This window comes from Lithobates pipiens, unplaced genomic scaffold, assembly GCF_037356315.1.
Source record: "Lithobates pipiens isolate NorthernLeopardFrog02 unplaced genomic scaffold, aLitPip1_a1.2 Scaffold_8, whole genome shotgun sequence".
NCBI classification, from domain to species: domain Eukaryota; kingdom Metazoa; phylum Chordata; class Amphibia; order Anura; family Ranidae; genus Lithobates; species Lithobates pipiens.
This window is the reverse complement of record NW_027507903.1, coordinates 660822376-660842221: the sequence shown is the minus strand read 5'-3', so window position 1 is coordinate 660842221 and position 19846 is coordinate 660822376. Positions and strand designations below refer to the sequence as shown.

The 19846-nt window shown below is 51.4% G+C and overlaps 1 protein-coding gene across 2 annotated transcripts in view; it reads left to right on the top strand.

Annotated features, from left to right (window-relative positions):
• The window catches only part of LOC143961812 (NACHT, LRR and PYD domains-containing protein 3-like), a 117535-nt gene that overhangs the window by 74158 nt on the left and 23531 nt on the right, over positions 1 to 19846 (top strand). For both annotated transcript variants that reach the window (XM_077471142.1, XM_077471143.1), the window contains exon 8: positions 16663 to 16857. In XM_077471142.1, the coding sequence (XP_077327268.1) occupies positions 16663 to 16857 (195 nt within the window). The remainder of the gene's footprint in view (positions 1 to 16662; positions 16858 to 19846) is intronic.

Here is a 19846-nt window from a genome sequence, read left to right as displayed (position 1 = left end):
AACATGTGCCACTTTACAGGCATACTATAGACACCCCCCAGGTACGAAATTTAAATGAATATTTCACTTTTATTGTTTCACATTAAAATCACTGCTCCCAAAAAAAATCAGTTTTTAAAACTTTCTTGTCCCCTGGGGCAGGACACCTGTCCCCAGACACTTTTTAGGACAATAACTTGCATATAAGCCTTTAAAATTAGCACTTTTGATTTCTCCCATAGACTTTTAAAGGGTGTTCCGAGGCTTTAGAATTTGCCGCAAACACCCCAAATTGTTCGCTATTCTGCAAACAGGCGAACACCCAATGTTCGAGTCAAACATCGGGACCATCCCTAGTACTGACTAGTAGGGATGAGTGATTCTGTCTGGATTCATGGTCAGGATATCCTGTCTGAAATCTGCAAACCCTGAACATTACAGCGAGTCCTATTGAAGTATATGTGGGGGATCCTGATCATAAATCCCATTTTACAGGTAGTTGTAGTAATAACACATGATTTCCATCCAGTAGTAATAGGCTTGATTTGATGGAGGGTAGTAATAGAACATAGGTTTTCTGATAATGTTCCTGTTCTGCATTATATAAAATTGTCCTATTGCTGGACAGGGTCTATCAAACACTCAATGAGAATTAGGAGACTGAAATTCTAGAGACATAGAAACATTGTCCGGCAGCAGGAGAGGTTTAATAAGCCAGACAAGAGCAGACTGTAGAGAAGACACAGGACCAGTGGAGTCACTAGCGTTGGTGTCACCTGGTGTGGTAAGACATGGTGTCGCCCCCCAATATATTTTTTTCCCATATAACACTGCATATATTGGCAATAGTAATGCCGTTATGGCGATCTCTGGATCGAAAATGTCCCTGGGGAGAGTAGACAATGGCATCATGGGCATTAATGATTTGATTTGGATTTTGGAACTGATTTGCTGACACTGTGTGTTGGTTGCTATATGGGATCTGATTGCAGCAGGGAAGATAGCAAGATGCTGTGACCAGGCTGCTGTCAAGGTGTGTTGCTTACTGGACCGTGGACAGCCAGGGAAGATGGCAAGTTGCTGCTGTGACCTGCTGCTTGCAGGACAGATCTAATGGGTGCAAGATGTGGTTGTGGGTAGGGCTGGCACTCCTACTAGGCAGCTGTCTAGGGTGAACTGCTGCCTAGGGGGCACAGCTTTGGCTGCTGACTTCCCCATTAGACTGGCTGGGGTACATGAGAAGCCCTACACAGGGCTGGGGCTCTGATTAACTCTCCAGAGAAAGCAGCAGCTGTGAAGGACATCCAGGTGGAGGTGGAGGAGGCAGGCACAAGGACAGCTGGGGAGGGGGGTATGAGGACCATGAGGGAAGCAGGCACAAGGACAACTGGGGAGGTGGGAGAGGCGAGCATGAGGACAGCTGGGGAAGTGGGCACAAGGACAGCTGGGGAGGTGGAGGAGGCCGGCACAAGGACAGCTGGAGAGGTGGGCATGAGGACAGCTGGGGAAGTGGAGGAGGCGGGCATGAGGACCACAGAGGAAGTGGGCACGAGGACAGCTGGGGAGGTGGAGGAGGTGGGCACGAGGACAGTTGGGGGAGGAGGTAGGCATGAGGACCACAGTGGAAGCAGGAATGAGGACAGCTGGGGAGGTGGAGGAGGCAGGCACAAGGACAGCTGGGGAGGTGGACATGAGGACAGCTGGGGAGGTGGAGGAAGCGGGCATGAGGACCATAGAGGAAGTGGGCACGAGGACAACTGAGGAGGTGGGAGAGGAGAGCATGAGGACAGATGGGGAGGTGGGCACAAGGACAGCTGGGGAGGTGGAGGAGACGGGCATGAGGACCATGGAAGAAGCAGGCAAGAGTACAGCTGGGGTGGTGGAGGAGGCAGGCACAAGGACAGCTGGGGAGGTGGGCATGAGGACAGCTGGGGAGGTGGAGGAGGCGGGCATGAGGACCACTGAGGAAGCAGGAATGAGGACAGCTGGAGAGGTGAAGGAGGCAGGCACAAGGACAGCTGGGGAGGTGGACATGAAGACAGCTGGGGAGGTGGAGGAATCGGGCATGAGGACCATAGAGGAAGTGGGCACGAGGACAACTGGGGAGGTGGGCACAAGGACAGCTGGGGAGGTGGAGGAGACAGGCACGAGGACCATGGAAGAAGCAGGCATGAGTACAGCTGGGGAGGTGAAGGAGGTGGGCACGAGGACCACTGAGGGTGCAAGCACAAGGACAGCTGGGGAGGTGGAGGAGGCAGGCACAAGGACAGCTGGGGAGGTGGGCATGAGGACAGCTGGGGAGGTGGAGGAGGCGGGCATGAGGACCACTGAGGAGGCAGGCACAATTACAGCTGGGGAGGTGGGCATGAGGACAGCTGGGGAGGTGGAGGTGGTGGGTATGAGGACCATGGGGGAAGCGGGCAAGAGGACAACTGGGGAGGTGGGTGAGGTGGGTACGAGTACAGCTGGAGGAGGTGGAGAAGGTGGGCATGAGGACCATGGAGGAGGTGGGCATTAGGACAGCTGGGGGGTGGAGGAGGCAGGCATGAGGACCATGGAGGAAGCGGGCACGAGGACAACTGGGGAGGTGGAAGAGGCGAGCACGAGGACAGCTGGGGAGGTGGAGGAGACGGGCATGTGGACCATGGAGGAAGTGGGCTCGAGGACAACTGGGGAGGTGGAGGAGGCGGGCATGAGGACCATAGAGGAAGTGGGCACGAGGACAACTGAGGAGGTGGGAGAGGAGAGCATGAGGACAGATGGGGAGGTGGGCACAAGGACAGCTGGGGAGGTGGAGGAGACGGGCATGAGGACAGTTGGGGGAGGAGGTAGGCATGAGGACCACAGTGGAAGCAGGAATGAGGACAGCTGGGGAGGTGGAGGAGGCAGGCACAAGGACAGCTGGGGAGGTGGACATGAGGACAGCTGGGGAGGTGGAGGAAGCGGGCATGAGGACCATAGAGGAAGTGGGCACGAGGACAACTGAGGAGGTGGGAGAGGAGAGCATGAGGACAGATGGGGAGGTGGGCACAAGGACAGCTGGGGAGGTGGAGGAGACGGGCATGAGGACCATGGAAGAAGCAGGCAAGAGTACAGCTGGGGTGGTGGAGGAGGCAGGCACAAGGACAGCTGGGGAGGTGGGCATGAGGACAGCTGGGGAGGTGGAGGAGGCGGGCATGAGGACCACTGAGGAAGCAGGAATGAGGACAGCTGGAGAGGTGAAGGAGGCAGGCACAAGGACAGCTGGGGAGGTGGACATGAAGACAGCTGGGGAGGTGGAGGAATCGGGCATGAGGACCATAGAGGAGGCAGGCACAATTACAGCTGGGGAGGTGGGCATGAGGACAGCTGGGGAGGTGGAGGTGGTGGGTATGAGGACCATGGGGGAAGCGGGCAAGAGGACAACTGGGGAGGTGGGTGAGGTGGGTACGAGTACAGCTGGAGGAGGTGGAGAAGGTGGGCATGAGGACCATGGAGGAGGTGGGCATTAGGACAGCTGGGGGGTGGAGGAGGCAGGCATGAGGACCATGGAGGAAGCGGGCACGAGGACAACTGGGGAGGTGGAAGAGGCGAGCACGAGGACAGCTGGGGAGGTGGAGGAGACGGGCATGTGGACCATGGTGGAAGTGGGCTCGAGGACAACTGGGGAGGTGGAGGAGGCGGGCATGAGGACAGCTGGGGAGGTGGAGGAGGTGGGCATGAGGACCACTGAGGAGGTGGGCATTAGGACAGCTGGGGGGTGGAGGAGGCAGGCAGGAGGACCATGGAGGAAGCGGGCACGAGGACAACTGGGGAGGTGGAAGAGGCGAGCACGAGGACAGCTGGGGAGGTGGAGGAGACGGGCATGTGGACCATGGAGGAAGTGGGCTCGAGGACAACTGGGGAGGTGGAGGAGGCGGGCATGAGGACAGCTAGGGAGGTGGAGGAGGTGGACATGAGGACCACTGAGGGTGCAGGCACAAGGACAGCTGGGGAGGTGGAGGAGGCAGGCACAAGGACAGCTGGGGAGGTGGGCATGAGGACAGCTGGGGAGGTGGAGGAGGCGGGCATGAGGACCACTGAGGAGGCAGGCACAATTACAGCTGGGGAGGTGGGCATGAGGACAGCTGGGGAGGTGGAGGTGGTGGGTATGAGGACCATGGGGGAAGCGGGCAAGAGGACAACTGGGGAGGTGGGTGAGGTGGGTACGAGTACAGCTGGAGGAGGTGGAGAAGGTGGGCATGAGGACCATGGAGGAGGTGGGCATTAGGACAGCTGGGGGGTGGAGGAGGCAGGCATGAGGACCATGGAGGAAGTGGGCACGAGGACAACTGGGGAGGTGGAAGAGGCGAGCACGAGGACAGCTGGGGGGGTGGAGGAGACGGGCATGTGGACCATGGAGGAAGTGGGCTCGAGGACAACTGGGGAGGTGGAGGAGGCGGGCATGAGGACAGCTGGGGAGGTGGAAGAGGTGGGCATGAGGACACCTGAGGAGGTGGGCATTAGGACAGCTGGGGGGTGGAGGAAGCGGGCACGAGGACAACTGGGGAGGTGGAAGAGGCGAGCACGAGGACAGCTGGGGAGGTGGAGGAGACGGGCATGTGGACCATGGAGGAAGTGGGCTCGAGGACAACTGGGGAGGTGGAGGAGGCGGGCATGAGGACAGCTGGGGAGGTGGAGGAGGTGGGCATGAGGACCACTGAGGGTGCAGGCACAAGGACAGCTGGGGAGGTGGAGGAGGCAGGCACAAGGACAGCTGGGGAGGTGGGCATGAGGACAGCTGGGGAGGTGGAGGAGGCGGGCATGAGGACCACTGAGGAGGCAGGTACAATTACAGCTGGGGAGGTGGGCATGAGGACAGCTGGGGAGGTGGAGGTGGTGGGTATGAGGACCATGGGGGAAGCGGGCAGGAGGACAACTGGGGAGTTGGGTGAGGTGGGTACGAGTACAGCTGGAGGAGGTGGAGAAGGTGGGCATGAGGACCATGGAGGAGGTGGGCATTAGGACAGCTGGGGGGTGGAGGAGGCAGGCATGAGGACCATGGAGGAAGCGGGCACGAGGACAACTGGGGAGGTGGAAGAGGCGAGCACGAGGACAGCTGGGGAGGTGGAGGAGACGGGCATGTGGACCATGTAGGAAGTGGGCTCGAGGACAACTGGGGAGGTGGAGGAGGCGGGCATGAGGACAGCTGGGGAGGTGGAGGAAGTGGGCATGAGGACCACTGAGGAGGCAGGCACAAGGACAGCTGGGGAGGTGGGCACGAGGACAGATGGGGAGGTGGGGATGAGGACAGCTGGGGAGGTGGAGGAGGCGGGCATGAGGACAGCAAAGGAGGAGGACATGGGTGTAGCTGCTGCCCCAGTGAGTCCATTCTCTGATCCTGTTTTAGTTACCTGCATGCCCTCGGCAAGACTAATGACACCCTGCAACCCCCCCCCAGCCCTAGGTGTGTGGGCCACTGGGCTGTGGACAACTCAGTAGTCAGGACAGCCCAGCTACTATACTTGGGCTGTATAGCAGCCACCCCCCCCCATACCTAAATTATATACTATAGCTGTGTCCAACACCCTGTTATCAGAGGAGCACAGGGCGCCAGACACAAACATAAGATATCCCTCCCTGTTATCATACCAGCTCAGGGCAGCACAGGTGTAACTTGGTGGTGGACACCATCCTCTCTCTTATCACAACAACTCACCGGCTCAGGCAGCGGAGGACACCTGGCACTGCCATCGCAATACATCACCCCCTGCCTGTTACTGCACCAGCTTAGGGTGGGGGGAGGGCTCAGCCTCAGGTACAGCCGGGCAGCAGCTGGAAGTCCAAGGAATGTCTGTATGCAGTGCAGTCAGTGAGCAGCAGCCGTGCAGTTGGGGTGAATAGTGACAGGGCAAAGCTGAGCAGCACAGTGAGAGACAGAGGAAAAGGGAAAAAACCCTCACACACACACAGGGCAGGCCAGTTCGGCCATGGTGCCAGAGGTGTTCCTGCTGGGAAAAAAAAACTGTCAAAGGGAACCAGGGCTTTTCGCTGCCCCCAGGATGGTATCACCCCTCTGGTGGCTGTCGTCCTGGTGCGGACCGCCCCCCCTAGCAACACCACTGCACAGGACACAGGCAGGTGTATAACTGCAGGAATTAGGAGAACACAGAGGATACAGCCGTGTAACCTGGCCAGTGACATGACAGTAATAATCATGGAGAATAGGACTAACTGGGGTATGCCTAACTTTTCTTCTTACTATGAGGAAAGTAAGTCATACTATGCGAGGGGATTTAGGTGCACACTTTTCCCAGGCTTGTTTTTTTCTTTCTCATAATGCAGTAGAGTTCTTCAAGCAAAAGGTGGCTCCAAGAACAGATAGTCAGTAACAGCTAAATGCTGAGCTCAAAGCGCCCTGAATATGAAAAGTCAGAATCAGTATAAAATAAATGCCAATATATGTGCCAATATATTCGAGAGATAGATTGAATCACCAAAATCCCCCCCCCCCCCAATTGGATGTGGGTTTTCCTTGCATCCAGTTCGCACAGAAGGAGATTGTGAGCGGCTCTGGAGCGGGTTCACATATCTCCACAGCGGCTCAGGTGCGATTTGCACAGGAACACTGTGTATCTTTTGGTCCATTTCAGGTCCGAATTCAGCCAAAGTTTGGGTTGAAACCGGACCTGAAATGGTGAACAAAAACGCACCGGACTCCTGCTGTGAGGTGCTGCGTTCTCATTTGTGAACCCAGTCTTATAAAGGAAAACCTCACAGCAAAATAAATTACTGCTGTCCTCAAATCTCCCACAAACTAAAATGAAAGAAAAGAAGCTGCAAAGGATTTGCTTCCCCAAACAGCTTGCAATCAGAAGAATGGTTTTCTATATTACTCTCACCTCTCTTTCTTACGTAAATGTAAAAGTGTGATAATTGTACCAGTAGCTGAGATGTATCATAAATATAAAAGCAGCATGGCTATAGTTATAGTTTAACCGATTGCCTACCGGGAACTCTCCCCCCGGCCCCCCCCCCCCCCCATCCTGCCCAGGCCAATTTTCTGCTTTCAGCTCTGTTGCAATTTGAATCACAATTGCATGGTCATGCAACACTGTACCCAAACAATGTTTTTTATATATTTTTTTTAAACAGATAGAGCTTTCTTTAGCTTGTATTTTATGACCACTGGGGTTTTTATTTTTTGCTATAAAAAAAAAAAAATTTGAAGAAAAAAAGTTTTTCTTAGTTTCTATTTTAAAATTTTGTAAATAAGTAATTTTTCTCCTTCACTGATGGGCAATGATGAGGCGGCACTGATGACACGTCACTGATGGGGTGGCACTGATGAGGAGGCACTAATATGCAGCACTGATAGCACAAAAAAATGATCAAAGGGTCCTATTCTGAAAAATAGTAATAGGCACAACACTATTATTAGATAACCATGGAGGATGCAGAAGATGCTAGCTTAAGTAAATGGCTGCACTGTTGTAAAACTTACTGGGCCCTGGACCCCAGGTGGGAAACAGAAGGAAAAGGAATCAGCCACCAATTCTCAATATATTTGATGACTGGTTTCTGAGCATGACCCCTAAGAGACCTAAATATAAAGCATAACCAGTATTCCAAATACTGAGGCCCATTCTCCTAATACCCCCTCCAAGCAAAATAAGACAAACAGAGAAACCTAAATGGAATCTGATTGGTGATCAATAGGGATGAGCTTCGTGTTCGAGTCGAACATACGTTCGACTCGAACATTGGCTGTTCGTCCGTTCGGCGAAGTCCGAACATTTTGGTCCGTTCGCGCCAAATTCGTGTGGCGCTCACGGCCCACAATGCACTGCGATGGCGCAGTGCATTGCTGGCTCATGATTGGCCAAGCATGCACTGTGACCCCGCATGCTTGGCCAATCGCAGCGCCAGCAGCGAGGAGAGCCATGATTGGCCACAGGCAGGATGCCTGTGGCCAATCATAGCTCAGGCTGTGTAGTGCACGCCCCACACTATATAAGGCCGCCAGTGCGGCGGCCTTGTGTAGTGTGTTGGCATCTGAAGCAGTGGGTGTTCTGTGTACCTTCAACACAGTACACACCGATCGTTTTCGGACAATTTTCGATCTTGCTGTTGTGTAGTGGTTATTGTCTGCGTGCCCTGACCGCAGTATACACCGCTATATTCACCTACATAGCTGTTCTCTATTTGAGCCCACTTGCCATCTGCAGGAGTTATTGGAAGTTGTGTGTGCTTCCAGCACAGCACAGTATGCATCTGTATATACCCCTTTATCTCTGGTGTTCTATAATAAAGGCATCTGCAGGAGTTAGTGGGTGTTCTGTGTACCTTCAACACAGTACACACCGATCGTTTTTGGACGATTTTTGATCTTGCTGTTGTGTAGTGGTTGTTGTCTGCGTGCCCTGACCACAGTATACACCGCTATATTCACCTCACCTATATAGCTAGTGATCTATCTTTTATAATAGAGCTTGCAGTCAGTAGTGTTAGGAGATAGTGCGTGCTGTCTGCGTGCTCTGTACCCAGTACATACCGCTATATCCACCTACATAGCTCTTCTCTATTTGAGACCACTTGCCATCTGCAGGAGTTATTGGAAGTTGTGTGTGCCTCCAGCACAGCACAGTATACATCTGTATATACCCCTTTATCTCTGGTGTTCTATAATAAAGGCATCTGCAGGAGTTAGTGGGTGTTGTGTGCCTCTAGCACGCACAATATACACTACCCAACTGCTTTTTTTACCCAACTCCCTTCAGGCCATTACCATGTCTGGAAGGCCAGCAAGGAGAGGCAGACAGGCGCGAGCCGATAAAAGAGGGCAAGCAGGCTCTGTGTCTAGAGACAACAGTGCTGGTCGTGGACGCAGTGCATTGTCATCAGCACGTGGCCATGGGACACGCTTGTCCTTCTTTTCGGCAGCTGGACATGTTGAACCGCAACATGCCAACGACTTGGTAGAGTGGATGACCAAGCCCTCTTCATCCTCCTCATCCTCTCTCACCCAGTCTCAGGGTACTAGCAAAGCAGCTGCCAACGCATCGTCTTCCCTCCTCTCAATGTCATCATCAGTGACTCCTTCCCTAGGCCCACCACGTCCTCCTGAGGAGTCTCCTGAACTCTTTGAGCACAGTGTTGGGTACATGCTCCAGGAGGATGCCCAGTGTTTTGTGGGCTCTGATGATGACACTCAGCTAGAGGAAGGCAGTAGCGTGAGCGCAGAGAGAGGGGATGCTCAAGAAGGACAGCAATCTGGCAGTCATGTTCCACAAGCTGCAGCATACTGCCAGGTTTGCTACAGCGATGAAGAGGGAGGGGATGATGAGGGCACTGACTCCACGTGGGTGCCTGGAAGGAGGGAGGAGGAGGAGGAGGAGGCACATGTCCAACGAGGCAGGATGCCCTCTGGGGGCCAGCTTAGGGGCAGCATACCGACTGAATCACACCGCAGAGCTCCGCCTGCGCAGAGCGCTGCCTCTGCGCGTTATTCTAAAAGTTCTTTGGTGTGGGCCTTTTTTGAGACGAGTGCGTCAGATCGCACCGCTGCTATTTGCAACATATGTCTCAAGCGTATCTCACGTGGCCAAAACATCAGCCGCTTGGGCACCACATGCTTGACCAGACATATGTTGACCTGCCATGCAGCTCGTTGGCAAGCGTACTTCAAAGATCCACACCAAAGAACAAAGCGGACCTCTCCTTGCTCCTCATCAGCTGGCATCTCCAACCCCACTAGACCTTCAGTCCTCTCTGAAACCTGCTCTGAGAGGAATGAAGGTGTAGAATTAGGTGTGTCACAGCCAAGTGCTTCCGGGAACTCTGCTAGCGGTACACCCACGTCCGATTATAGCAGGCAAATGTCCCTGCCCCAGCTGCTGGACCGGCGAAAGAAGTTCACTCCCAGCCATCCACATGCCCAGCGGTTGAATGCTAGCTTGGCTAAATTGCTAGCACTTCAACTGCTGCCTTTTCAGTTGGTAGACTCGGCACCCTTCCATGAGTTTGTACAATGTGCGGTTCCTCAGTGGCAGGTCCCCAAACGCCACTTTTTCTCACGGAAGGCGATTCCGGCTCTCTACCGGCATGTGGAAGGCAATGTCCTTGCCTCGCTGGACAGGGCGGTCAGTGGTAAGGTGCATATTACCGCTGACTCATGGTCCAGCAGGCATGGACAGGGACGTTACCTGTCTTTCACGGCCCATTGGGTCACTCTTCTGGCAGCTGGGAAGGATGCAGGACAAGGTGCAGTAGTGTTGGAGGTTGTTCTCAGAACCAGCAGTGATCCGTAGGCGTTCCAGGGGCTACGCAAGTACGCAGGCAAAACAATGCCATGCCGTGCTTGCGCTGGTTTGTTTGGGGGACAGGAGCCACACTGGGGCGGATGCTTTGTCAGCTCTGCAGGGTCAGGCCGAGAGGTGGTTGACGCCACGCCAGCTTAAGCCAGGAATGGTGGTTTGCGACAATGGCACCAACCTCCTCTCCGCCCTCCGACAGGGACAACTGACCCATGTGCCCTGTGTAGCTCACGTCCTTAACCTGGTGGTGCAGCGGTTCTTGGGCAGGTACCCCGCCTTACAGGATGTCCTGAAGCAGGCCAGGAAAGTCTGTGTGCATTTCCGCCGATCATTTAATGCCTGTGCTCGGCTGGCTGAGCTCCAAAAGGAGTTGAACCTGCCCAAGAACCGCCTTATATGTGACATGCCCACCAGATGGAACTCAACATTGGCCATGCTGCAGCGGCTGCACACGCAGCAGAGGGCCATCAATGAGTACCTGTGCGACTACGGCACCAGGACAGGGTCAGGGGAGCTCGGTTTTTTCTCACCACGCCAGTGGGGCATGATCAGGGATGCATGCACTGTCCTGTCACCGTTTGAGGAGGCCACAAGGATGGTGAGCAGTGACAGTGCATGCATCAGTGACACTGTACCTCTTGTCCACCTCTTGGAGCATACGCTGCGTGGAATAATGGACAGGGCACTTGAGGCAGAACAGAGGCAGGAAGAGGAGGACTTCCTTGCCTCTCAAGGCCCCCTTTATCCAGACAGTGTTCCTGCTGTGCCACCCATCACACAGGAAGAGGATGAGGAGGAGAAAGAGGAGGAGGAGGATGATTGTGTCAGCATGGAGGTGGAGGCTGGCACTCAGCATCAGCAGCAGCAGCAGCAGTCTTGTAGGGATGATTTACAGTCCCAAGAAACACGTGGACTTGTACGTGGCTGGGAGGAGGTAGCTGCGGATCATGTTGTCCTTAGTGACCCAGAGGACTCTGGACCGAATGCCTCAGCTAACCTACGCTGCATGGCCTCCCTGATCCTGCAAAGCCTGCGGAAGGATCCTCGTATTCTTCGGATCAAGGAGAGGGACCATTACTGGCTGGCCTTGATCCACGGTACAAGGGTAAGGTTGCCGACCTTATCTTGCCATCGCAGAGGGAGCAGAGAATGAGACATCTCCGGGAGGCCTCGCAGAAAGGTCTGTGCAACGCGTTCCCAGAGACTGGGAGGTTACAAACTCCTGGTCCTGGACAACGTGTTGCTGAGGCATCGGTCAGAAGGAGCGGTGGAGAAGGTGGCCGTCTGACTGATGCTTTCAGACAATTTTTTAGTCCGCAGCCCCAAGGTATGATCGGTTCCAGCACCCATCGCCAGCGTCTGATTTACATGGTGCAGGAATACCTAGGGGCAAGGTCAGACTTGGACACCTTTCCCACCGAAAATCCTCTGGCTTACTGGGTCTTGAGGATGGATCACTGGCCAGAGCTTGCACAGTATGCAATTGAGCTACTGGCCTGTCCTGCATCCAGCGTTCTTTCGGAACGCTCCTTCAGTGCTGCTGGTGGCTTTGTTACCGATCACAGGGTGCGCCTGTCCACCGAATCAGTTGATCGACTGACCTTCATCAAGATGAATCAGTCTTGGATCACCCACAGCTACCAAGCACCTGAAGCTGATGTAACCGAATAATTTTTTTTTTAAATATCACATCCCTTCAAGACTGCCTATGCTGATGCTGAGTGACTGTCCTGTTATGTTGATTGTCTATCCTCTTCCTCCTCCGCTGATATGTTGGAAGAACATTTCTGGTTCTGGTTGATGCCATCAGCCCAATTTTTCTGCCCCTGTTTAACAGGGGCGTTTAAGTACAATTTTTGATGCAATTCTTTGCAGCAGGGCTAATTCCTGCAATAAAACTAGAGTATATGGGAGAGGTTGCTGTGTGGTGGCACCAGCACCAGTGCCTAAGGCCCAATTTTTCTGCCCCTGTTTAACAGGGGCGCTTAAGTACAATTTTCGATGCAATGCTTTGCAGCAGGGCTAATTCCTGCAATAAAACTAGAGTATATGGAAGAGGTTGCAGTGTGGTGGCACCAGCAGCAGTGCCTAAGGCCAAATTTTTCTGCCCCTGTTTAACAGGGACATGTAATTACAATTGTTGATATAATATTTCACAGGAGGGCCCGTTCCTGTGCCCACCCAGAGTAACGGTGAGGACTTATAGTGTTGTGGCACCAGCACCACAACCACCAAAGGTCAATTTTTCTACCACTGTTCAACAATGGCATGTAATTACAATTCTTGATATAATCGTTCACAGCAGGGCGCTCCAGCGCCCACCAAGAGTCACTTTGAGGGCTTACAATGTTGTGGCAAAACCAACACCTTGTTCCGCCATTTCTGCAGAGCATATAGGGCAGGCCCCTACTTTCAAACATCCAATTTACAAACATCTCCTACTTGCAAACGGAAGGAGACAACAGCAAGTGAGATGAAAAAAGATGAACGACAAAACAAATTATACAGGGGTGATAACCCTTCCCTATGTTTTCCAAAAAGCTTAAAAATAGTTTTTTTGACTGGAGCTACACTTTAAAAATGTACCAGTTGAAAATTACAAACAGATTCAACTTAACACAACAAACCTACACAGTCCCAGTCTTGTTTGCACCGCCTGTATACTGCTGTTCTGAGTATATAGGGCCTGGGGGCCGCACGCATTTCCTTTTTTTAATATGGGTACGGGGTTCCCCTTAATATGCGTACAAGACCTAAAGGGGCTGGTAATGGGCAGGGAGGGCTACCCATGCCATTTTTCTCAATGATTTTCAACCATATTGCAGGAACCAGATATAACATTAAAACCGCAAGCAGTTTTAAATGATGTTATTTCCGTTTAATGTCATTTTGTGCAGGGACTGTTCTAAACACGGGAAACACGTGGCACTTCACAGGCATACTACAGACACCCCCCAGGCACCATATTTAAAGGAATATTTCACTTTTTTTTCCACTTTAATCATCAGTAAAATCAGTGCTCCTGCCAAAACGGCCGTTTTTAAAAACATTTTAGGCATTGACCCATGTCCCCTGGGGCAGGAGCCAGGTCCCCAAACCCTTTTTAGGACAGTCTCTTGCATATTAGCAGTTAAAATGAGCACTTTTAATTTCGAACGTTCGAGTCCCATAGACTTCAATGGGGTTCTAAAGTTCGTTCGAATTTGGGGTCCGTTCGAAAGTTCTGGTGCGAACCGAACCGGGGGGTGTTCGGCTCATCCCTAGTGATCAATAGTAGTATTGGATTCAGAAACTTGATGTCCCTCATCATATACCCTCATCTTTTGCATCCTCCATGGTTATCTAGTGATAGTGTCGTGCCTATTACTATTTCTGGTACCAGTAACGTCTGCTCAATCTGTCCAATTGTCTGGTAATACCACAACCTCAGTGCTGTGACTGACTGGTGATACCCCAACCCCAGTGCTGTGACTGACTGGTGATACCCCAACCCCAGTGCTGTGACTGGCTGGTGATACCCCAACCCCAGTGCTGTGACTGACTGGTGATACCCCAACCCCAGTGCTCTGACTGACTGGTGATACCCCAACCCCAGTGCTGTGACTGACTGGTGATACCCCAACCCCAGTGCTGTGACTGACTGGTGATACCACAACCCCAGTGCTGTGACTGACTGGTGATACCCCAACCCCAGCGCTGTGACTGACTGGTGATACCCCAACCCCAGTGCTGTGACTGACTGGTGATACCCTAACCCCAGTGTTGTGACTGACTGGTGATACCCCAACCCCAGTGCTGTGACTGGCTGGTGATACCACAACCCCAGTGCTGTGACTGACTGGTGATACCCCAACCCCAGTGCTGTGACTGGCTGGTGATACCACAACCCCAGTGCTGTGACTGACTGGTGATACCCCAACCCCAGTGCTCTGACTGACTGGTGATACCCCAACCCCAGTGCTGTGACTGACTGGTGATACCCCAACCCCAGTGCTGTGACTGACTGGTGATACCCCAACCCCAGTGCTGTGACTGACTGGTGATACCCCAACCCCAGTGCTGTGACTGACTGGTGATACCACAACCCCAGTGCTGTGACTGGCTGGTGATACCACAACCCCAGTGCTGTGACTGACTGGTGATACCCCAACCCCAGTGCTCTGACTGACTGGTGATACCCCAACCCCAGTGCTGTGACTGACTGGTGATGCCCCAACCCCAGTGCTGTGACTGACTGGTGATACCCCAACCCCAGTGCTGTGACTGACTGGTGATGCCCCAACCCCAGTGCTGTGACTGACTGGTGATACCCCATCCCCAGTGCTGTGAATGACTGGTGATACCCCAACCCCAGTGCTGTGACTGACTGGTGATACCACAACCCCAGTGCTGTGACTGGCTGGTGATACTACAACCCCAGTGCTGTGACTGACTGGTGATACCCCAACCCCAGTGCTGTGACTGACTGGTGATACCCCAACCCCAGTGCTGTGACTGACTGGTGATGCCCCAACCCCAGTGCTGTGACTGACTGGTGATACCCCAACCCCAGTGCTGTGACTGACTGGTGATACCCCAACCCCAGTGCTGTGACTGACTGGTGATACCCCATCCCCAGTGCTGTGAATGACTGGTGATACCCCAACCCCAGTGCTGTGACTGACTGGTGATACCACAACCCCAGTGCTGTGACTGGCTGGTGATACTACAACCCCAGTGCTGTGACTGACTGGTGATACCCCAATCCCAGTGCTCTGACTGACTGGTGATACCCCAACCCCAGTGCTGTGACTGGCTGGTGATACGACAACCCCAGTGCTGTGACTGACTGGTGATACCCCAACCCCAGTGCTGTGAATGACTGGTGATACCCCAACCCCAGTGCTGTGACTGACTGGTGATACCACAACCCCAGTGCTGTGACTGGCTGGTGATACTACAACCCCAGTGCTGTGACTGACTGGTGATACCCCAATCCCAGTGCTCTGACTGACTGGTGATACCCCAACCCCAGTGCTGTGACTGGCTGGTGATACCACAACCCCAGTGCTGTGACTGACTGGTGATACCCCAACCCCAGTGCTGTTACTGAATGGTGATACCACAACCCCAGTGCTGTGACTGGCTGGTGATACCACAACCCCAGTGCTGTGACTGACTGGTGATACCCCAACCCCAGTGCTGTTACTGAATGGTGATACCACAACCCAAGTGCTGTGACTGGCTGGTGATACTACAACTCTAGTGCTGTGACTGACTGGTGATACCCCAACCCCAGTGCTGTGACTGACTGGTAATACCACAACCCCAGTGCTGTGACTGACTGGTAATACCACAACCCCAGTGCTGTGAATACATATTGAAAACTAACACATTGCTAATTAAAATGATGTAGGTAAAAAAACAATAACTATTTACTGGTTATTGATGCCACAACTCCAGTGCTGAAAAATGAATGTATCTAGTTGGATATATATAAGAGGAAAGTCCATATATCTGTGATCAATCTTCCTCAATTATGGCGCCCCCTCCAGTGTGTCACTACAAAATGAAGTGTGTTCAGAGTCCTCCACCTCCGTGCTGAAGAAATGCCCCCTCAGGTATTGGCCTCATATACAAAATAGGTGTCATGTACTTCCCACAAGATCAGCTGTCACAAGCGTGAGGTCCCTTTAAGGGATCTGGTACCTCCTGATTGGCTGGATATAGAACTCCAAACAAAACAAAAATGCCACCATTATGGAAGTACGTCCTTCAAAACAATTGTCTCTTTATTTACAATAAATGCACTGACAACCAATAATATTTCAGCATATCCAGCAACCAATTGGGCAGTAGATAATATCACTCACCAGCACCACTTCCTGTTTCAGTTCCAGGCAGGAAATTACATTAACCAGCTCCACCCGAGGGTCGTGTGTTCAGTTGCTTGATCTGCGGACATATTGTCATTGCTTGTAGGTGCATTTATCAATCCTCATGGATTTTGCTCCATGGTGACGCATGTGAAGTAGGAATTTCATTGTTTCCCATGTGGCCGGTTTCCATCGATGTGCCACAGTTTAGTGTGAAAGAGAATCCATATGGAGCCATTCACACCTCCAATGCGTGCGTTACCACATACGCTGCAATGTACCCGCGACAGTTTAACTCCACACTAAGACTTTTCAGGTGGGTGACAACTTACCTCCATTTCACAGGGGAGGTCCCACCAATATTCCATCCAAATGTCCCAACATTTCATTTTCTAAGACCCCGCCCACTGATTATTCATTGGATGTGTCTACTGCTGCCCCTCCCTGGAAGAACATTTCATTTTCTGAGACCCCGCCCACTGATATTGGAATGTGTCTACTTCTGCCAGTCACTGGAAGAACATTTCACCTCTTTTTCCTGCTTCTCCCACCAGAGTTTATGAGAGTAAAGGGACATTATCGTGCTGTGATGATCTTTCTTCAGTTATCTCCACAAACCAAACTCTGACCAAACTGGAGATATCATTGGATGATGAGAAGATGTCGGACTCAGAAATTAGTCGTTGTTGTGAGGTCCTCCGGAATGCCGGCTTCACTGTGCGCAGACGGAATAAACCATTCTGTCTCTGGTAACACTCATACTAAGTCTTAGAATGTGAATAGTAAAATGTAGACAACGTTGGATGATCATGAGATGACGGAAGTGGGACGCTGTTGGGAAGTCTTCTGACACAAGGGCTGCTAAACATGTGCACTGCCCAAAAATGTGTTTGTTTTCATTTTCGTCTCATTGTTTTTTTTTTTTTTTTTCGTTTTTCAGGTCATTCGTTATTCCGAACAAATTTGTAAATTAGAAATTCAGACATTCGAAAATCCTAAAATAAGAACAAAAATCCAAAATAATAACTAACTATTAAATTATAGGTATTGGAATTTCCTTACAAATTTGTCTGTTTGTGAACATAATGAATAAAAATTTATCCAAAGTTACGAATTATCCAAAATAACAAATGCCACATCTAAACAAATGGAAGGTAAAAAATTAATAATAATAAATCGTAATAATAAAAATTTGTTATTATTTCAGATTTTAAAATTTTCGGGTTTTTGAATTTTCGGATTTTAGTTTTTAATTTTCGAATTTCCGAATCTTACAATTTCAAATTTTCGAAATTTATGAGTTTACGAGAAATTTGTGAAACAGGTTTTCCTTCATTTGAATTTGTCGAATTTCATGTCTATGGGCTGCACTGTAATGAAAATGGAAGGATGGGGTGACAAACATTCTATACAATTTCTGTAGAACCCATTGGAGGTCTCTGTAGTTATACAGATAATGAGAGAGATGATTGAGATTTCCTGTGCCAGTCACAGATTTCCCAGTTTATGGAGAATTTATTCCTCATCCCAAGTTTTATCATTACAGATGGAGGATTAGGAAAATCAGACCCACCACTAAAAACCTTAGTCAGGTCCTACAATCTTTCACAAGGTTTTATCCTTAAAGAAAAATAACTTTAATTAAAAATCCCCCGCTGTCTATCCAATGTGTCATTATAACTGAACCAATCGGATATGTGTTCTCAGCCTGTACACATGACAACCCATCACACCAGGCATACAGTCTGCTATCCCAATGGTGGGATGGCCATGAGTGTGTGGACCCCTTCCATAGAGAGGGACCCAGTATTGTGTGAGGCAGTGGCCGGAACAACCAGGGTCACAAAGATCGCACTTGCTACTGGGCCCTGGAGTTCCCCCCACTGTCAGTAGGGTTAATGGCCGCAGGGCTCTGAGCTGAGAGTGTCTCTCTCATACAGCCCAGAGCCTGCACTGAAAGTTCACCCTCCCTGCTCCCTCACACGGATAGGAGAGGAAAGAGAAGATCTGCTTCTTCTCCTCCTGTACCTCTCCTCTTATGCACCGCAGGAAGTGTGAAGCTAAGCAGCTGAATTTGATCATTTACACTTCCCACAGTGCACACAGGAGGAGAGGGTTGGGAGAATAAGGAGCAGATCAGCTCTCTCCTCTCCCATCCATGCAACAGAGGAGGGAAGGGGGAACTGTCAGTGCAGGCTCTGGGCTGTATAAGAGAGACGCTCTCATCAGAGACTCTCTCAGCTCAGAGTCCTGCTAAAGATCCACTGATGAGGAGGCACTGACAGGCAACACTGATAGGCAGCATTGATGAGCATTAATAGGTGGCACTGATAGGCAGCACTGATGGGCACTGATAGGCGGCATTGATGAGCACTGATAGGCACTAATAGGCGGCTATGATAAGCACTGATAGGCAGCACTGATAGGCTGCACTGATGGGGCTGTCTTGCCAGTTAACCACTCTCCATTCCTCACAGGCACACAGCATGGGAAGAAAAGACTGCTGATAACCAGCAAGTCTGTTTACATGTGATCAGCTGATCAGGGGCTCAAATGGAAGAGTTGGTTCGGGGGGGCTTTTCATGGTTTCTTGCACTAGGGCCCTGAAGATTCTAGTTATGCCTCTGGTGTGAGGAGGATGATTAGATGTATTTGCATACTGGGGTCGGTTATGAAGAGATGAGACCACTTATCACACCATCTACATATGTAGCACCCTCTAGTGAGTGATAGAAGTAGTTAGTGTAGGACAATTGGAGTGACTCATCTTAGCAGCTTCTCTGGTGCCTCGCCCTGTTCTCTGGAACATTGGAGAATGTTGTAGACATAGTGGGTGGAGGTTAGGAGGAGCTGCTTGGCATATGTATAAAGGGCCTCAGCCAATCCCCAGCAAATGGGCTGGAAGGGGGAAGATTTACCCCATAAACAGGCATGAGCCAGGCCTGCAGGGGCAGTTGGGTGGGAGATGGAGTGCTAAGGAGGCTGTTGATGGCCCTTGTGACCTCGGGTCTGGGGCTCAGGTGCTGGAAGATACCCCCAAAAACACAGAGGAAACCCTTCCTGGAGGCACGGGATCAAGGAGTGAGGGCAGAAGGAGCAAGTCAGCACATCTGGGAGTTCTCCTAAGTGTCAGCTGGGGGGCTGGGGAGTGTCAGTCCAGAAGACTGTGCTGGAGTGTTAGTCTGGAGGACTCCAGAAGAGGAGGATCAGGGCCACTCTGTGCAAAACCAACTGCACAGAGGAGGTTAGTATGAAATGTATATATTTTTTTGTTTTGTTTTTAAATCTAACCTTTTAGATATCCTTTATTAAGTGGACCTCATGCACTTTATTTACAACATCAGAACCAGCCTCCCAGATCATGGAACTATCCTATTGCACCGCCAGGAACCAAACACCATAGGATATATCATTTCCAAAAGCCTCTATAGCCACTAAGTCTAGTTCTAGACTCAGGATCCCAATATGGATAGTACGCCATTATTGATACCTGTCAGGGGGACTGACCCTCAATCCAAGATGGCGGCCTATTCAGTGGTAATGACGTTGGTTTTATATACACCTCCTACAGCAGGAATACATTAAGACATCAGCATGGAGTCCCCGGATTACTGACTGGACATCGGTTGCTGGTCACATAGAAATCAATCAATGCAGACCAGAGGCACCACTACCTCACCACAGGCCTGGCTACAAGTCGGCTGGTGTCTTCCCTGTAAACTTAACTGACGTGGTAAC